This window comes from Strigops habroptila, chromosome 5 (genome assembly GCF_004027225.2).
Source record: "Strigops habroptila isolate Jane chromosome 5, bStrHab1.2.pri, whole genome shotgun sequence".
Classification (NCBI taxonomy): domain Eukaryota; kingdom Metazoa; phylum Chordata; class Aves; order Psittaciformes; family Psittacidae; genus Strigops; species Strigops habroptila.
This window is the reverse complement of record NC_044281.2, coordinates 59,113,366-59,130,354: the sequence shown is the minus strand read 5'-3', so window position 1 is coordinate 59,130,354 and position 16,989 is coordinate 59,113,366. Positions and strand designations below refer to the sequence as shown.

The following is a 16,989-nucleotide window of genomic DNA, read 5'->3' as shown; positions in this document are numbered from 1 at the left end:
GAGAGCAGAGCGCCTGGGCGAGGGGGGGGGCCGCCGGGCCTCTGCTTAATCTCATTAGTCTTGGCATGAAAAGGCGGATTTACAGGGGCTCACGTCTTCATCTGGCAGCGGGTGGGTGGGCAGGCTGGTGTGCTGCCAGGGGGTACACTCTCCCCCCCCCCGATAGTCAGCGAGGGTCGGGATGGACACTGGCTGCCCGCAGCCCTGCTGTGTGAGCACACGCACACGCTTGCACGCTCACACCCTGGCACCTGCACACGTCCGGATCCATCCTGTGCTTACACTTGCAGCACCGGCCTCCCCTTGCCGTGGGCTTGTTCCGGGCAGGGTGGGCACGGCTGCTCACGCTCAGGGGGCACCGCACCCCCGCCACACCCCCGTGAGACACCGCCGCACGCACTGCGTGGCGCGCGCCCCGAAACACAGGGCGCCGCTGAGACACCCCTGCTCGCACGGGCGCCGTTCCGGCGGCGCGTGCCTGGGCGCACACGCGCGTGTTCGCGCGCCCGTCTGTGTATCCACGCACCGGCGCACGGGCACATCCCTGCACGTGCAGGGACGCGTTTTCGCACGTGCGTTCCCGCGTGCGCACGAGCGCGCACACCCATCCGTGCGCACACGCGTGTGCAAACACGTCCCCCCCAGCCTGCCGGCGCGCGCGCTGCCCGCCAGGGGGCGGCAGAGACTATTTAAAGGGGCCGCCGCAGTTGGGTACGGGGGCACGCTGCCCCATGCCCATCCGGGCACGAGCCTAGGATCCCCCCATCCCACCCCGCCGTACCCATCGCCTCACGGGCCCGGGTCATGGGGTGCAGGGATACACATATTTTTTCCCATGGGGGGGATGAAGGATGACCCCCTGCCCAGAGGGAAACTGAGGCAGGGCAGGGCTGAGGGCCCGGGTCCATGCCACCTTTATCTCGCTGACAAAGTCCTGTGTCCCCCCTCCCAGCCCCAGGACCTGGAGGCTCCCCCAGAACACACCTTCGAGATGACGAGCTTCAAGAAGGTGAAGGCATGTGGGATCTGCCGGCAGGCCATCACGCGCCAGGGCAGCACCTGCCGAGGTGAGCTGGGGGCTTGGGCACACGTGTGTGAAAGGGGGTGTGCCGGGAGGGGGGTGCAGGACATCTGGGGATGCACGTACAGCTGCGTGCACAAGGATGTGACGGTGGGAACATGTGCTTGTGCCAACCTGTGTCATGCACATGTGTGTGCATGTGTTAGAGGGAGAGCCTGTGGATGTGCAAGAGCGTATGTGGTGCCTTTTTGGGTGGGAAGGTGGCTGGGACGCGAGGGTGGCCAGTGGAGGCACTTGCATGTGTGTCAGCACACGTGTGTGCAGTAAGTGTGCAACAGGCGCCATGTAAGTGTGCACATCCATGTAGATCCGTGCACACAGATGGGTGCTCATGCCCTGTGCCATGCTCACTGCCCATGGTGCTTGGTGGGACACAGGCGGTGCCACAGCTCCTCGCACGTGTGCCGTGCTGCCGAGCCCCGTGCGAGGGATGGCGGGCGGAAACGCCACTGGCCGCGGGAACAATGCGGCTTCCTGCACCGCAGGAAGCAGCCCCAAAGGGGGACAGGGCCTGGGGGGCAGCCGTGGCCAGGGCTGTGCTGCATGGGGAACCTCGTGTCCCCTGGGGATGGGACATGCGGCTTGCAGGGCTGCCTGGATGGCGTGGCAGCGCCCTGTGTCTGTGCATGTCCCTGGCCTGCAGTGACCGTGTGCACATGCTGTTCTCTGCAGGGATGCGGGTGCGAGTGTGCAACAGCAGCACATGGGCAGGAAGTGGCACAGGCACTGGCAGCACCCCCGCAGTGCTCTTGTGCATGCCAGTGCACATGCAAGACCTCATGTGACCTGTGCATGCACAGCTCTCCCTTCATGCCGTTCACTCCTGGGCACTGGGGTTTGCACCCATGTGCTCCCCGGCACAGTGGAGGCGGGATGGCTCATGCATGTTGGTGTGTGCCCAAGTGCCACATGCGTGTGCACATGGTGCTGTGCCAGTGCCACCCAGTGCGTGCATGTGTGTGCGCGAGGCGTGGGCATCCTTGTACATGTCTCGGCAGCCTGTGCCCAGTGCCAAGGTGCTCCATGCCCCGCAGTGTAGGGTGACACTACCCATCCTGCCCTGCCCATGGGGTGCCCCGGGGCTGCCCCCAGCAATGCTCCCTCTCCTACCCCTCTAACTTTCTCTCCCCTTTTCCTTCTGCAGGCTGCAAGCTCTCCTGCCACACCAAGTGCCAAGCCAAGGTAAGGCTGGCACCTCGAGGCATGCCCATCCCTGGGGCATCGGGGACTTGAAGGGGGGATGCCACACCATATGCTAACTGAGCCCACCGGGTAGGCAGCCAGATGGGCTGGTGTCACCAGTGGGTGAGGCTGACAGTGCCATCCTGCTGCTTGGCACCTGATGGCATGTGCCTATTCAGGTACAGGGCTGGGTTTTGGGGTGCAGTCCTGCTCAGAGGGGGCTGGCAGGGATCTGTGCCCCGGCACCTGGAGCTGGTGCCCTTTGCCAGGGTGGGTGCTGCTGCACGTGGGTGCCATGCGCCGTGGCCGAGCGCTGCCGCTGGCACGCACACAGGCTGAGCACCTCTCGGGATACCCAGCGCCGCCGCGGGCGGATCTCTCTGGCAGGCGGGAGCGGAGCCGAGGATGCCCGGTGGTGGTGTCCGTCTGTCTGGCTGCAGGGCCGGTGGAGGGGGACCCCGCGGCAACCCAGGTTCTCCGGGGAGCTAGAGGTGGGACAGCGCCTGCTGCCGCGCTGCTGGGGCAGTGGAGGCTGCGCTCTCCCGAATCCCCAGGGAAGTGTGTGCCAGCCGGCTTGGGGCTGGCATCTCGGGCGGGAAGAGGTTGGCGTGCCCCGGGCAGGCAGCGTGGGCTGGGACGTGCCCATGCCCGTGCCCATGCCTGTGCCTGGCTGGGCAGGGAGGGAGAGGAAAGGTCTGGGGGGGTGAGGGGGCTGTCCTGGGGGACAGGCATGCCTCGCGGCTTTGCAGGGTGCTGCGGTATGGGGGAGCAGCCTGGCACTGAGCCATGGCCGGGGTGTTGGAGGAGGTGGGGGCACCCTGGGCCCTGAGCAGGCGGGGCAGAGGTGGCCGGGAGGCTCGGTGGGGCTGTGCCAACCTTGGGGACTGTGTGTGCCAACCCTAGGGACCTTGTGCCACTCCAGGGACCCCCATGTTATCTTGGGGACCTTTTGCCATCCCAGGACCCTGTGCCAGCCTTGGCACCCTGTGGCACCCCAGTGACCCTGCGCCAAAGATGGCCGGGGGATGAGGGCAAAGGAGGTGGCTTTGTCTTGATGCTGGGGCGCTGTGGGGAGAGGCAAGGGGGCATGGGGTGAGGGGATACCTGCAGTATGGCAGGCGGCGGTGGGGAGCATCTGCCAGTGATTTCCAGGCAGGAGGGAGTGCCGGGAAGCGCATGCGTCTGGGTGTGTGCCCGGTGGGGATTCTGTGATGTCCGATACGGGGTTGTGCACCATGAGGTCGGTCACACAAGGGTCCCAGCGTATGGGTAGCCTGCGTGCAAGGGCAGCCTGTGGCTCGCTCCCGCAGCCGGCTGCAATTCATTAGCCTCCATCACCCTTCCCACGCTCGCTGGAAGCTGGAGCCCCCTCTGTGGGGCCGGCTTGCTGAGGGGTGTGCTGCTGGGGGGGGTACGTGCATGGGGCCAGGGCCAGGGGCCTTCCACAGAGCTCCTTTGGGCCAGCGCCCAGGGAGGGGCTCCTCCGGCCGGGCAAGCATCCAGCTGACTCACACGCCGGCTTGTTATTGTAGGGTCTCTGGGGAGGGCGAGTGTGGGGAGGGGGCTTGACACTGAGCAGAAATGGTCTCTTGTATACCTGGAGCCTCTCATGTTTAACCCCTGCACCCCCACGGTACTTTGAAGCAGGAAGATGGGCTCACCTCCAAACTGCTGGCAGCTGTACCCCTCAGTGCATCCTCTTCCTGCCCTGGGCATGCTGCCGAGGTCCTGGTGTCCCCCCCTCTGGTGGCTGCTGACCCTGGAGCCTGTCCCACAATGCTAATGGCAGCATCTTCCCTTTGGTCCCCATATTTACCCCATTGGGACCTGCCCTGACCCCTTGTTCTATCCCCCCTGGCTGTCCCCCAGCATGGCTGGCTCCTGGCCTCGCTGGGGGGAAGCCCTCACTTACCCCAAATGAACGGGGTATGGTGGGAGGGGGGAGAGAGGAGAGATAGGGGTGTCTGTAAGGGGGGCTGGTGGGGTGTGAGTGGTCATGCTGGTGGTGATGGTGTGGGGTGACAGGGGGTATCTGGCGTGTGATGGGGATATTTGGGGGAGTACTGGGGTGTGTGTGGGACACCAGGGAGGTTTTGGGGTGCTGGGGCATGCTGTGTCCCCAAGGAGGCAGTCAGTGGGCAGAGCTGTGCCAGGGGAGGCAGGACCTGTGCCCTGGCAGTGACCTGCACCCCTCGAGGTCCCCCCCTGCTTGAGGGACAGTGGTGGGGACAGCAGTGGGACCCGTGCCCCGCAGTGGCAGCGATGCTGGCGGGGTGCCCAGCTCTGGGGGGGCCGGGGCAGCCGCACACACATCAGCTGGGAAGCACGACGCTGTTCCCATGCCCATGTAAGGCCCTTCTTGTGCTTGGCGCCTCTGCTCAGGGATTTTTCCTTGCTTAGCAAACCTCCCTCCCTCCGAGGAGGACGGACGGATGGACACTGGTGTGTATCTGACCCGCTGAGCCTGTCCCCTCCCTCCCTCCCTACACTGAAACTGCCTGGCCAGGACAAGGAGGGGTGCAGCTTCCTTTGAAAAATGGGGAAACCGAGTCACGGAGCCTTATCTGGGGACAGGCAGAGATGGGGACATGATGTGGGGTGCAGTGCTTTCTGTGGCAGTGGTCAAGTGTGGGTGAGCCCATGTGTTGGCATGTGCTGGTTGTGACACAGCCAGGATCTGCTGGTGACACTGCCCTCCTGGCCAGGATGGTGGGATGAACCCGAGGATGCTCCAGGCAGAGGGGCCATGCAGGCATGTCCCAAACTGTGGAGCAAGGGAGGTGCTGGGGCGTCCCCGTCCCCTGGGATGCACTCACTGACTGTGGCTAGATTTTGCCATGATGCTACTTGGAGAGGCTGAGAACAGACTGGGGAGGATGCTTCTCCCTGTGGCAGGAGCTGGCCTGGTGATGGCTGGTTTGGCAGGGGACAGGGAGAGCTGTGGTGGTTGGCTGCCGAACCGGCTGGCCACCGCTGGCGGGTGGTTCTGGGAAGTGGCGGCTGTGCCAGCCCCTGTGCCTGGCAGGGCTCCAGCCTGCCCGCTCGCCCTGTGCCATACCGGGGCCCACAGCTCCTGGGGAACTGGGGGTGCCGGGGTGTGCCAAGGGGGAAACTGAGGCACAGCACATAGCATGGGGCTGGGGTGTCTGGGTGCTGCCTTGTCTCCCCTGGGAAGCTGACAGTGGGCGCTGGAGCCATGCCCAGGTGCTGGGCCATGTGTGTGAGTATGTGTGTGTTCATGCAAGTGTGTAAGAGTGCGTGCGTGTGCCTGAACACGAGTGTGTTTGCACAACCATGCATGTACACACACACATGCATGATCATGTATGCTTGCAGATGCACATGTGTGTGTGAGCCTGCAGGGTATGAACGTGAGTGCAAGAACATCCATGTGTGTGCACAAGCGTGCTCGTGTACGGTTGTGTGGTCACACGTGTGTGCTCCCAGACCAGAGCCAGCTATCCCCAGTGGCCCTGTGCCAGGCTCAGCTTGTTTTTCAAGTGCCCCCTGCGATGGGACTCCAGAGGGGTTGTTTGTCCATCATTAAACCAGGGGCTGGAGCGGGGCCAGGGCTGGGCAGCCAGGCGCATCCTGGCCAGAGCAATCGCTCCCAGTGCCCACAGCGCCAATGGGCCCTTCCTTGGTGGTGGTGGGACACGGTGGGTCCTGTGCCAGGGCACAGGGTGGTGGCGAAGGGGATGTGTGTCCCCTGTCCTCAGTGGGGACCCCCCACCAGTAAAGCAGGTCAGAGCCAGAAGGGGAAACTGAGGCAGGGAGTGTTTGGACCCTTCTGGGCAGGCTTGACTCATGGTGATGTGCACCCTGCAGCCGTGCCATGGCCAGGGCCCTCGGCAGTGCTAGGGGAATGTCCAAGCGCGGCATGGCAGGCTCTCCATGGCTGTGCCAGGAACAGGGGCTGCAGGGAGGGGACATCCGTGTCCCAGCTTGTGCTAGGGGACATGTCCTGTCCCTGCTCACTGTCCCAGCCACTCTTGCCTCACTGCTTCCTGTCCCTGTCCCCGATGCTCCATCAAAAGCCACCCCCCCAGCGCTTCGGGACAGGTAATTAGAAACACCCCTGGTCTCCATACAGAGCAAGCCGCGGGGGGGAGGAATGCCGCAGGAATGTGTCCTTAGTCCTGGCATGGGCCCAGCCGGGGTGGCAGGATGGGGGGGCTGTGGGGGTCAGTGCTGCCGTGGTGCTGTGCCAGGTCGTGTTTGTGCAGCGTGTCCTGGAGGGGGTTCTGTGGGGATTTTCCCCCCCTCCCTCTTTCCTTTTCCCGTTCTTTACATCACTGCCCAAATATTCAGCCTCTCTCAGCTCTGGGGAGGGGGGGTCGGGGGAGGTGTCGGCTTGGCTGCTCAGAGGAGCTGGGGCTCTCCTCTGCACCCTCCGGGTGCTGCTGCGCACAGGGAGGGTGGGCAGGGAGCAGGGATGCTGGGACCACCCAACCTCTGCATGGGTGAGCACTAGTCAGGGCTGGCCTGGGACCATCGTGGCCACCCCTTCTGGGAGCTGCCCTGGGAAGGGTGCTGGGTCCCCGGGGATCCCCAGCACCCTCCAAGGGGTGACACTGACCCCAAACAAGGTGAAAGTTCTGACTCAGGAGGGCTTCTACAGACCCTGCACTGGGGCTTCATCTCCTGTGTGCTTTCACCTCTGGAGATGACCCCCTCTGGGCAGCTGGTCCTCAGGTCCCGCTTCTGCTGCTGCCATCTGGAGTGGTGATGCTCAAGGGTGCTTGTTTAGGGTTGTGGAGGAGCTGGTTCAGGTGGGGGTGGTTTCTCTGTGGGTGCTATGGGGACCCCACGGGGCGCAGAGGCCACTGGAGTCCCTTGGTTGTCTGCTGCACCCGCTCTCACTGGTACATTGACTTTGATAGTTCCAGGAGGTGGCTGGAGTTCAGGGGTGTTGACAGGACTTCTCTGTCTATGTCCTGCGAAGGGGACACGGCAGCTCCCCAGGGGACAGCTCCCGTCACCTTCCCGGGGACAGGGACTTGCTGTCAGTGCCCTTTGCTCACCCACTCATTTCCATCCCACTCAGCTTCTTTCCCATTTGGCCCTGGCTCTTCCGCTGCTGGTGTTTCCCAGGGTCTGGGAGCCGTCCTGCAGCCGCCTCCCAAGGAACTGGGGCTACGGGGGTCCATATGGGGGCCTGTGCTGGAGCTGAGCTGGGATCTGTGCCCAGTGCCCCTGGTGCAGGATGTTCGTTGCCCCTCCATCCCAGTTGCACCACTCCCGTCTTTTTGGGATGCCTGCTTTTTGGGGGCTGTGCTGCTGGCAGAGCTTTTTTGGGGGTGCTGGTGGATGCTGGCAGGGGGGGTTGTCCCCAGAGTGGTGGCCATTGGGGTTCAGCTCCATGCCCTTGGGTGCCAGAGAGGACAGCGGGGCAGGTGCTTGCTTGAGAGGGGGGTGAGGAGGTGCCACCCAGGGATGTCGGGGCTTTGGTGCCTCATCCTCGGCAGCAGGAAAGGTCTACTGGTGCCTCTTGGTGCTCCTGTCCGTGGCACTATCTGGCTGCTGGGGAAACTGAGGCATGGAGGGGCTGGGCAGGATCGGCTGGAGTGGGACTGCACTCACAAAGTGAGTGCATCTTACGGGACTCTTGAAGGAGTGCAGAGGGAGAGCCCCTCACCACCAACCCCTCCCCGGTGACTTCTGGGGGGGTGGCGAGGCAGGAGGGGTCCCCGACGCGCCGCTCTGTGTGGATAGAGCCAGCCCCAGCCTTTTGGCTGAGCCCACAGTGCGAGGACGGAAACGCAAACAGGAACGGGGAGGCGTTGGGCGAGAAAATGTCAACAGCGCTGGGCCGGGTGCCTGGCTCGCTGCCTCCCCGGCCGGCTCGCTGCTCCATGGGCCACTGCCGGCGGCCCCCCTGCCCCGCACTGCAGGGGGCTTCCCCCCTGCGCTCCCGGGTCTCCCAGCACTGAGCAGTTCCTCATGAGGCAGCGCCGGGGCTGGGCTGCCCCAGGGGTGGCCGGGGAGAGCAGACCTGTGTCCTTGGCCACCCAGAGCCCCAGAAGAGAAGGAGGAGGAAGGGAGATGGGAGGAAGGCAAGGGGGATGCTGGGCACACCCTGAGTTCGGGACAGGCGGGTGGGGACTGGTGTGGCTCCACGTGCCAAGGGACAGCCAAGGCTTTTACAGCATTTTGGCTTTGCTTTTTACTTGGGGGGTGGGATGGTAAATCTTAACATCCCCCCAATGCCGGGGGTGCCGGGCACCCAAGGACCATTAATCAGGCACATTGTCCTGCATGTGGACGGGGGGACCAAGTTGTGCCAGGGGGTGCCAGGCAGATAAAGGCCCCAAGAAGGGCCCCATAGCCCTGTCCCTGCCATCCCCCCCCCCGCCAAGGGCACTGGGACACTGGTGGCGTCACGCGGGGCGATAAGGCTCCGACCCCGCTGCGCCCCATCGCCTGCCGCAGCCCCTCAGCACGGGGTGCGAGGCGCTCTGCAAGGGGATGCGGGGGAGGTGTTGGGGGGTATTGTTCTTGGGGAGGTGTCTGCCCGCTTGCTGGTACCCCTCACCCAGGGCCAGCTGCCCAAGTCGGGCTCCTGGTTGCCTTTAAGGGCGTTTTTGGGGGAGGCGAGGGGAGCGGAGCAGGGCTGGACTTGGAGCGCGCCGTGCAGCTGGGGAGAGAGGGAAAAGGAGAAGAAAGAGGGAGAAGGAGCGAGAGGAGAGAGGGGAGTGGTGGAAAAAGCCGCCCGGGACCCCCTTCCTCCCCAGGGCCGGGGCCGGCGCCCCCGGGCTCCCCAGTCCCCGGCTGCCCCGGGGGTGCGGAGGGGAGGGGCGGCCGGCGGGACCCCCCTGCGCCCCTCCATCGCCGGGGTCCCGCTTGCGGGGAGCGAAACCCTTCGGCTCTCCCCCTCCTTCCCTCCCCTCCCTCCTCCCTCCGTCCTTCCTTCCTTCCTTCTCCAGGCTTGGCCCGGGGAGGGAGGGGGGCTCTGCCTGCAGTCTGCCTTCACGCCTGCCCGCCCGCCCGGGCGACGCCGGGCTCCCGCCTGCCCCCCCCCCGGCCCCCTGGCCGCCCCCCGCGCCCCCCGGGCCAGGTGAGGCAGCGCTGCCGTCCCTTTCGGATGTAGGCAGGCGAGACCCCGGATGGATTTCGGGAGCGTCATGAACCAGGTACGGGCGGGCAGCGAGGGCAGGGGGGTCCCCATCCCCCCTGGGGGCGTGCGTGTGCTGCGGGGGGTGGCATCTCTTCAGGGGGCGGGGGACACGCGTGACACCCGAGCGGTGATGGGGTGGTGCGTGTTTGGGGGGGGTTGTCCCCCCTCGTCTTGGGGGGTCCCAGCTGTCGTTCCCCAGAGAGGGTCTCGGGGTGCGGGGGGGCTTGGAGCGGGCAATGCGGTGCTCGCAGGGAGAGGTATTTGAGGAGGGGGCTCGGGTCGGTTTGCTGCTGGCTGGGAGCTGTGAGCGGCTCGGGGCGGGGGGGGCCGTGCTCCCCGTGTCCCCCTCCCCACCGATGACCCGCGGGGTGTCCGGGATGGGGGGACACAGGCGCTGGGGTTCGCGTCCCTTCCCGAGCACGCAGGGACCTGTCCCCGGGGAGCGAGGGCTGCGCGGGAAAGCGGGGACCTCCCCCGGCGCCCCGCTCCCGCCCCGCGGCCGGGCGGGCGATGCCGGGCGGGCGATGCCGGGCGGGTGCCTGTCACCCCGGGGTGGGCGACACGGGAGGGGCAGCCCCGGGGCCGGGACACGCTGGCAGCCCATGGGTTAACCCCCCTCGCCCGGTCCCGCCGCGGGACCGTCAATGGTTAAACCCGGGTTAATGAGTGGCGAGGAGCCCGGCAGCCCCGGCGGGTGCACCCCCCGCCGTCCCGGGCAGGGACCCCCCGGCCCCCCGGCGCCGCCGGGCCCGCAGAGGGTTAAATCCGGCAGGGCATGTCCCGGCGCAGATGTTTTTGGGCTGTGCTCCTGGGAGAGGAAACGGCTGAGCAAGGCATCAGCCCTCCTAGTTTTAAGGGGAAAACAAGAGAAAACAGAGAACTGCTCCGTTCCCGGGGCGCCTGGTCCCGCTCGGCGTCAGAATCGGCCCCCGGTGCGGGACTGCTGACTCCATGGGGTGCTGGGGAGCAGCTGGCATGGACAGGGGTGTGACAGTGGCTGCGACCCCCCCTGGTCCTCATTGAGGGTGCTGGAGGGCCATCTGTTCTGTGACCAGTGCTGGGTGGGAGCCCGAGCAGGCACCCGTTGTCCCTACAGCGTGGTAGCACTGGGAGGGCTGCGCGTGTCCTGCCGGGAACCTGAAGCCATCCCTGGGGGTGACAGCCCCGGGGAAAGCGGGTCATGAGAAAATGAGCCCGAGCTGCGCTGTCTCTAATGAAGCCTCTGTCAGTGTTCCTGCTGGCCCCTGTTCCAGGAAGGGCAGGGCTCCTGTCGCCCTGCGGGGCTGCTCTCCCCCACCCCAGGCAGGGTGCTGTGCCTTGGGGCTGTTCCCTCCCATTTCCCCCTTTTAGGGTCCTGAGCCAAGGGGTCCATTTGCACTCTGAGTTACTTAGGGGGCAAGAGAGCTCTGCCTGCCTTGGGCCACACTCCTGCTTGCTTTGCCACTGTCCTACGCTTGGCCTTGTGCAGCCCATCACTGTGGCATCCTGTCACAGTGCTGGCAGCCCCCCAGTCAGCTCTGGAGCTGCCCTGCTGAGTGTTGGGGTGCAGTGAGAAGAGCAACCCCATGGCTCGGCCCCTGGTTGAGGGGGAGCAGCTTCATCTCTGCTTCTCCCTTCTGACATTACAGATGGGGGACACCAGTTTTGAGGGTGCTGCTCCATAGTTCAGCTTCACCGCAGCATATTTGGCTTCATCCTATGGGGTGGAGGCACAGCACTGACCTCCGTCTCCATCTGCTTGGGGCTTTGCCCCATGAGGGGAGCCCAGGGGCTTGGTGCCGGGGGGCATAGACTACCTGGAGCAGCCAGGGTTTATTTTGGCACCACGAACACCATTTGAGGTGGGTCACAGCCCCACAGGCACTAGCAGGTACCCCTGGTGTCATGGGGCAGCCCAGAGCCTGCAGTAGCGTCCTTATGCCTAGGAATGGGGGTTGCTGATGCTCCACCAGCATGGCAGAGAGGATCTGCCAAAGAACAGCCCCCCCCCGGACTCACCATAGGGCACAAGCAGTCAGCCCACCTACTTACAGGCCAGTGTGCTGGCCAGTTCCACATGAGTGCCCATTCTCCAGCCAATTCCCTTGTCAGGATCCATTTGTTGACCAGTCCCATGTGAGAATCCATGCGCTGACCAATCTTTGTGGGAATCACTGCTCTGACCAATCCTGCGGAGAATCAGTGCTCTGACCAATCCTTTGTCAGAATCCACATATTGACCAATCCTGTGTTAGAATCTGTGTGTTGACTAATCCTATCTAAGAATCCATGTGCTAGCCAATCCCGCATGAGAATCCATGCACTGACCAATCTCGGGTGAGAATCCAGTTGCTGCCGATCCCATTTAAGAATCCACGCCTGGAGCAATCCCATGTAAGAACCTGTATATGGACTAATCCTGGTGAAGCCCCCTGCAGCACAGTGTCCCAGCTAATCCTAGTGTGATTCCCGGCTAATCCTGGTGGGCAGCTTGGTACTTGAGGGGGTGTTGATGGGGGGGGGGAAGGGACCCTCATGCCCTCTTTTCGCGGCAGGCTGGGTGCAAGGGGGTAGTGACCCCGCACTCTCCCTTGGGGCAGGCTGGCTGGACCAGGGTGAGGGCTGTCCCTGCAGTGGGGTGTCCCCACAGCAGGGTGGCAGCACCCATGGGTGGCAGAGCATGGCTGGGGCTGTGGGGCCAGTGCCAGGCAGGCACGCGCTGGCCCGCAGGGCTGGATCCAGACCTGGTGCCTGCAGATGTTGCCTTTTTAGGCACTGGAGCTCAGCACATCCCTGCCTGTGGCCAGGCCCGTGCTGAGGCAGTGCCTGCTGGCAGAGCAGGATCAGCCCCTGTCCTGGACATGTGGAGGCACCTCTGTCCCCTTCCTGACACCCAAAGCCCCCTTTGTCCCCCCAAAACAGGCCCTGGGGCGCTACTTTCTCCCCCTTCCCCTAGTCGGCACTTGGCAACCCTGAGGCCGATTGCTCAAAGCGGCCTGGAGCCGGGACCTGCCCTTATTTGGGTTCCAACCAGGGCTATTTTGGTGGTGCTGCCTCCGTCGCAACCCTTAAGAGGGTTCCCTGTGCATTGTCTTCCCTGTCCTGTTCTCCCCATGCCAGGGCTGCTGACCTGGCTGGCTGTGGGCAGCAGGGGGCCATCACCCTCCTGGCTGTGCTGTGGGTGCGTTGGGGTGCCAGTGGTGGCCCCAGGGCCACTGCAGGGTGGAGCGGCTGGTGTCCCCGGTGGTATCTCAACTCCGATCTGCAGGGCTGGGTGCACTGGGTGACCTCTCTCCTGGCCCTGCTGCCGCCTGCCTGGCGGGGATGGGCCATGGGGCGGCTCCCTGGGGACATACTGGAGAGGAGGCACAGAGGGGATAGGGTCCATCCCAGCTTCGGGGACATCCCTGGTGCGTTGTTGGCTCTTTGCTCTGCAGTACCCTACCCGGGTATCACCAGCATCTCTTGGGCAATGCAGGGGCAGGGCAGTCCCGCGGTCTGTGCCCTGGCACGGGTGCTGCCAGGCATCCCAGCACAGAGGGGATGGTGTGGTGACAGTCCTGGTCCAGCTGCGGGGCGGGACAGGGATGCTCAGAGGGAAGCCTGGGAGCTGTGAGACCTCCATGCCCCGGCGTCAGCCCAGCCTGACTCACCCGGAGCTGCCGGCCAAGCCGCTCCCCTGCCTTTCAGCACAGCTGCCCACCCCCCCGAGAGGAGAAACCCTAAAAGCAGCAGAGCCCTGAGTGCTGGTGGGGGCAGAGAGGGGCTGCGTGGTGCTGGGGTGCTGCCCCCTCCCTGGGACCCTTGTGCCGGGGAGCTGGGATTCCATATGGCCGCCCTGTGCCTGGTGTGCTGGGGCTGTGCCGGCAGGGTGGAGCTGGGGCCAGGGGGGAGCGGGTGCGGATGGAAACATGCTGTCCTCCCGCCGGGGACTTGTTGCATAAACAGGAGATTTGCCAGAGCTGCGAGAAATGTGAGGGCAGGAGCAGGCAGCATGTGGTGTGGGCTGGGGGGACTTCATGCCCAGGCAGGGGAATGGGGTGGCTGCAGGGGCACTAAGCCTGGACCCTATAGATTCTTATGGCTGAGGGGAGAAAAGGATGCTGCAGCTGATCCCACCAGGAAGGGGGAAACAGGGGTGCTGGAGAGGGGAGAACCTTCCCTGACACCTCAACTTGGTGGCTTCAGTCTGTCCCCTTGAAGTGCCTTCTGCTGTGAAATGTCAGAGCGGGGGTCCAGCTCTGCCCCACACTATGGCTAAGAGGGGGTTTGGCAGGGCTTGGAGGCTGCGGTGGGGCTCATGACCAGGGTAAGGGCTTTGGGGCTGGCTGGGGGGTTGCTGTGGCCCGTGGTTGTCCCTGGGCACCCCCCCCGCCTTGCTTGAGGCAGGGTCTCAGGGTGAACAGAGAGCTATGGGGTGCATGGGGAAGTGATGCACAGCCCAGCTGGGATGTGGGTGGCACAGAGCTTAGGTGGCCTTGCTATGGAAGAAGTTCATCGTGGGGTGACTTGGGCTGAGTTGGTGTTGGTGCTACCCTAGTGTCGTCCCATGGGATGCCAACTTGGCCACTGAGTCACTATCCTGTTTGGCAACTGTGTTTCTGGCCCGTGGGGTGGTTTGGACAGGGGACGCCCTTCCTGCGGGCTGGAGGGAGTAGGGTGCCTTGCTCCGCTCTTTTGGGGTCCACAACTCTTCTGCATAGTGGGGCCAGGAGGACTGTGCCTGCCTGATGCTGGCTTGCTGTGGGGTGGACCGGGATGTCGAAGGAAACCCCTTTTGATAGCAAGTCTCCTGCCCCAGGAGGAGACTTGCTGGTGTCTTAGTGCCTGCCCATGGGAAGTGGCGCTGGCGTGCTGGGGTCTGCTCGAGCGCTGGGCCAGGTGTTGCTGCGTCTGCTCCCGGCATCGCAAGGGTCAGCACCGGCCCGGATATCGGCCGGCTCGGGAATGTTTATCGGAGCTCCTGGGGAAGGGAAAAACAAAAACCACCACCCAAAGGAAGGGATATGCGTCAGAGATGGGCCTGCATCGCCCACCAGCAGCCGGGCGGGCCGGGCTGCGGGCCAGCTCACGACCGGCTCTCGCAGCCGGGCTGGGGGGACCCCTGCGCTCCACCAGCCTGTCCCGTGCCCGGTGCTGCACTGACCCAGCCTGCTCCTGAACCGCAGGGCCCCTCCGTGGAGGTTTGTCTCCCACCAGCCCCACTGGCATCCTGCAGGCTGGGGCTATAACCCATGGGGATGCTCTGGCTGGAGCAGGACCTGACGATGCCCCTGGGCTCCTCCGCAGCTGCAGGGGTTGTTTGGCTAAGGGAGGAGGAGGAGGGAGAGGAAGGATTTGGGAGGGAGATGTGAGCATTGGTTGCAGTGTGGAGAAGGCTCTGGGGTGTCTCATCGCCAGGTATGTGGTGGATGTCTGCATTCTTCCAGCCTCGCTCAGTGCTTGTGAGCTGGTGCTGAAGTCCCGGCAGGGATCTGGGGTGCAGCGGTGGGTCCCTGAGCTGCCCGAGGTAGAGTTTGGTGAAGGAGGGCTCCCATGGGCTGCTGTGCCCTGGGGCCATGTGTCCAGGGGCTGTCAGGTGTTTGCCAGTCCGGCGTTTAGTTCTGGGCTTGGACATCTTGAGGGCACTGAGTTTCTCTAGGTACAGTGATACGGTGACAGCTGGTTATGAGTGAAGCGAGCCTGTTGCTGCTCTCCAGGGGAAGGCTGCAGCGCGTGCCAAATCCGTTATGAGACATCAGAGGGTCCCCACCAGTCGTGGCCGTGGGGCCTCATTCGCTGGGAAACTGATTCTGCTGCTTGGCAAAACGCAGGTCTCAAGGCAGCGGCTGGCGGGATGTGGCTGCTGGGAGGGATGGGGCTGCGACCTGTGGGGCCGTGGGGGGCCGTGGGGTGGGCAGCAGCCCTGCTGCGCCTCGTTCCTCGCATTCCTGGGCAGGGCTGCCGGGTGGTGGGGTCGCGGCGGCGGGGGCCGGGCGGCAGGAATGCAAACACCGGTGGGGGGGAGAAGAAAGGCCGCTGTGTCTGCTGCGGCAAGACGAAGCCTGGGCCAGGGGTGTGCGGGTCACCCCGCCTTTCCCACCCCTCCCTGCCCCGCAGGGCACCGGGGTCCCTGGGGATGGAGGTGGCAGTGGTCCTGTGTGGTGTGATGCTCTCACTGGTCCCATGGAGCAGAAGGGATGCTCCTGCACCTCTGGCTCAGGAGCTTGGCTTCCCCAGGAAAGGGTCTGTTGCATGGGGCCGGGTCTTCCCTCTTCTGCTTGAACCTGGGGCATGTTTGAGCCAAACATGAGAGAGGGATGGAAGCTGAAAACAGCATTACGTTCCTGCAGTCCTCGTAAAGCTGCCTTTCTGGGATGAGAGCATGCCATACAGCAGGGTTGGTGTCTCCTGTGGATGGGAGGAGCAGTGTAGGGTGAACACAAGCCCATATTAGACATCTGAGGATCCGCTAGGGCAGGGAAATACAGCCATGGGCACCCCAATTTTCTGCCTTCTCGAGCCAAAGGAGCAGGTTTGTAGCCTGCAAATCTCCTGGTGCTGACTGCATAGGAGGGGTAGGCATGGACCCTACCTTTCTGTGGGACCAGTGTGTCCCGTGGTGGGGGAGCTGTGTATCTACCCCCATCACCGGCCTCGGGAGCTGGGGCTGGGTGGGGGCCAGGGGCCCTTGGTTGTGCATCCCCGGGGGAAGAGCACAGCGGTGCACGGGACACGGTGTGGGATACGGCACACAGCACAGCCCTCGCCGGCCCCGTCTGCAGCAGCTCACTGCCGGAGAACATTCCAGGGAGGCTGGCGCGGGGCCAGCGCCGCGGGGCAGGGAAAGGGGCCTTTTATGGAAGCGTTTCTGCGTTAGAATAAAATCATAATAATAATGCGCAGGGGAAGGGAGCGGGAGGAGGAGGAACAACAATCCCTGAAGAAAACAGGAGGGATGGGAACAGGCTGGCGGCCGGGGATGGAGCAGGCACTAGGCATCACCCAGTGGGGGTTGGGATGGGATGGGATTGGAGTGCTCTGAGTGGGGTCCTTGGGGCAAATCCTGCTTTTTATGGCTGACGAGATGTGGGGTTTCCCCGTGCTGCCATGGTGGGGGAGTAGCCGCAGAATGGTGTTCGGCAGACTGGCTCGATCCTGGGATGTGGCAGGGGATGGCTGGCTGGAGGTCACTGCTCCTGGGGACACATGGAGGAGCTCACAGGGGACGAAGTGTTCCAAATCACACCCTGCCGCTACCGCCGGCATCCCCGGCCCAGCGCGGTGCTGGAGCTGCTGTTCCCGCTGCCCCCGGCACCGACAGACAAGGCGCTGCCGCTCCCACCCTGGCGTGCCGCAGCTTCCCGGCCGGCTGGGGTGCACGCAAAACCCAAGGTTAATTGTCAGTAATTGCCGCTGGTAATTAAGGTAACAATAGCCGGGCTGTTCAACTGGCGGCTGCAGGAGCGCTCACGAGGCCGGGCTGGGGTTTGTTCCAGGTGCTGCTCTTGGCATCAGGCAGCCATGCCATGCCATGCCGTGCTGTGCCGTGCCCACCCGGGGCTGGGGCTGCCCGGACTTCCCGGCCCTGCATGAATGGCACCACTCCCATGGCCCCGAGCCTGCTCCCATTCCCAGGGAGCCCAGCCTT

General features: G+C 64.4%; 1 protein-coding gene across 15 annotated transcripts in view; it reads left to right on the top strand.

Moving 5' to 3' along the window:
• TNS1 (tensin 1) overlaps nucleotides 1-16,989 on the top strand; it is a 68,790-nt gene that overhangs the window by 5,155 nt on the left and 46,646 nt on the right. For 12 of the 15 annotated variants that reach the window (XM_030488468.1, XM_030488467.1, XM_030488464.1 and 9 more), the window contains exons 2-3: nucleotides 953-1,067; nucleotides 2,226-2,263. In XM_030488468.1, the coding sequence (XP_030344328.1) occupies nucleotides 992-1,067; nucleotides 2,226-2,263 (114 nt within the window). In that variant the 5' untranslated portion in view covers nucleotides 953-991. Of the gene's footprint in view, nucleotides 1-952; nucleotides 1,068-2,225; nucleotides 2,264-9,180; nucleotides 9,397-16,989 lie in introns of those variants that run through there. The other 3 variants (XM_030488476.1, XM_030488473.1, XM_030488475.1) reach the window with 2 other exon arrangements.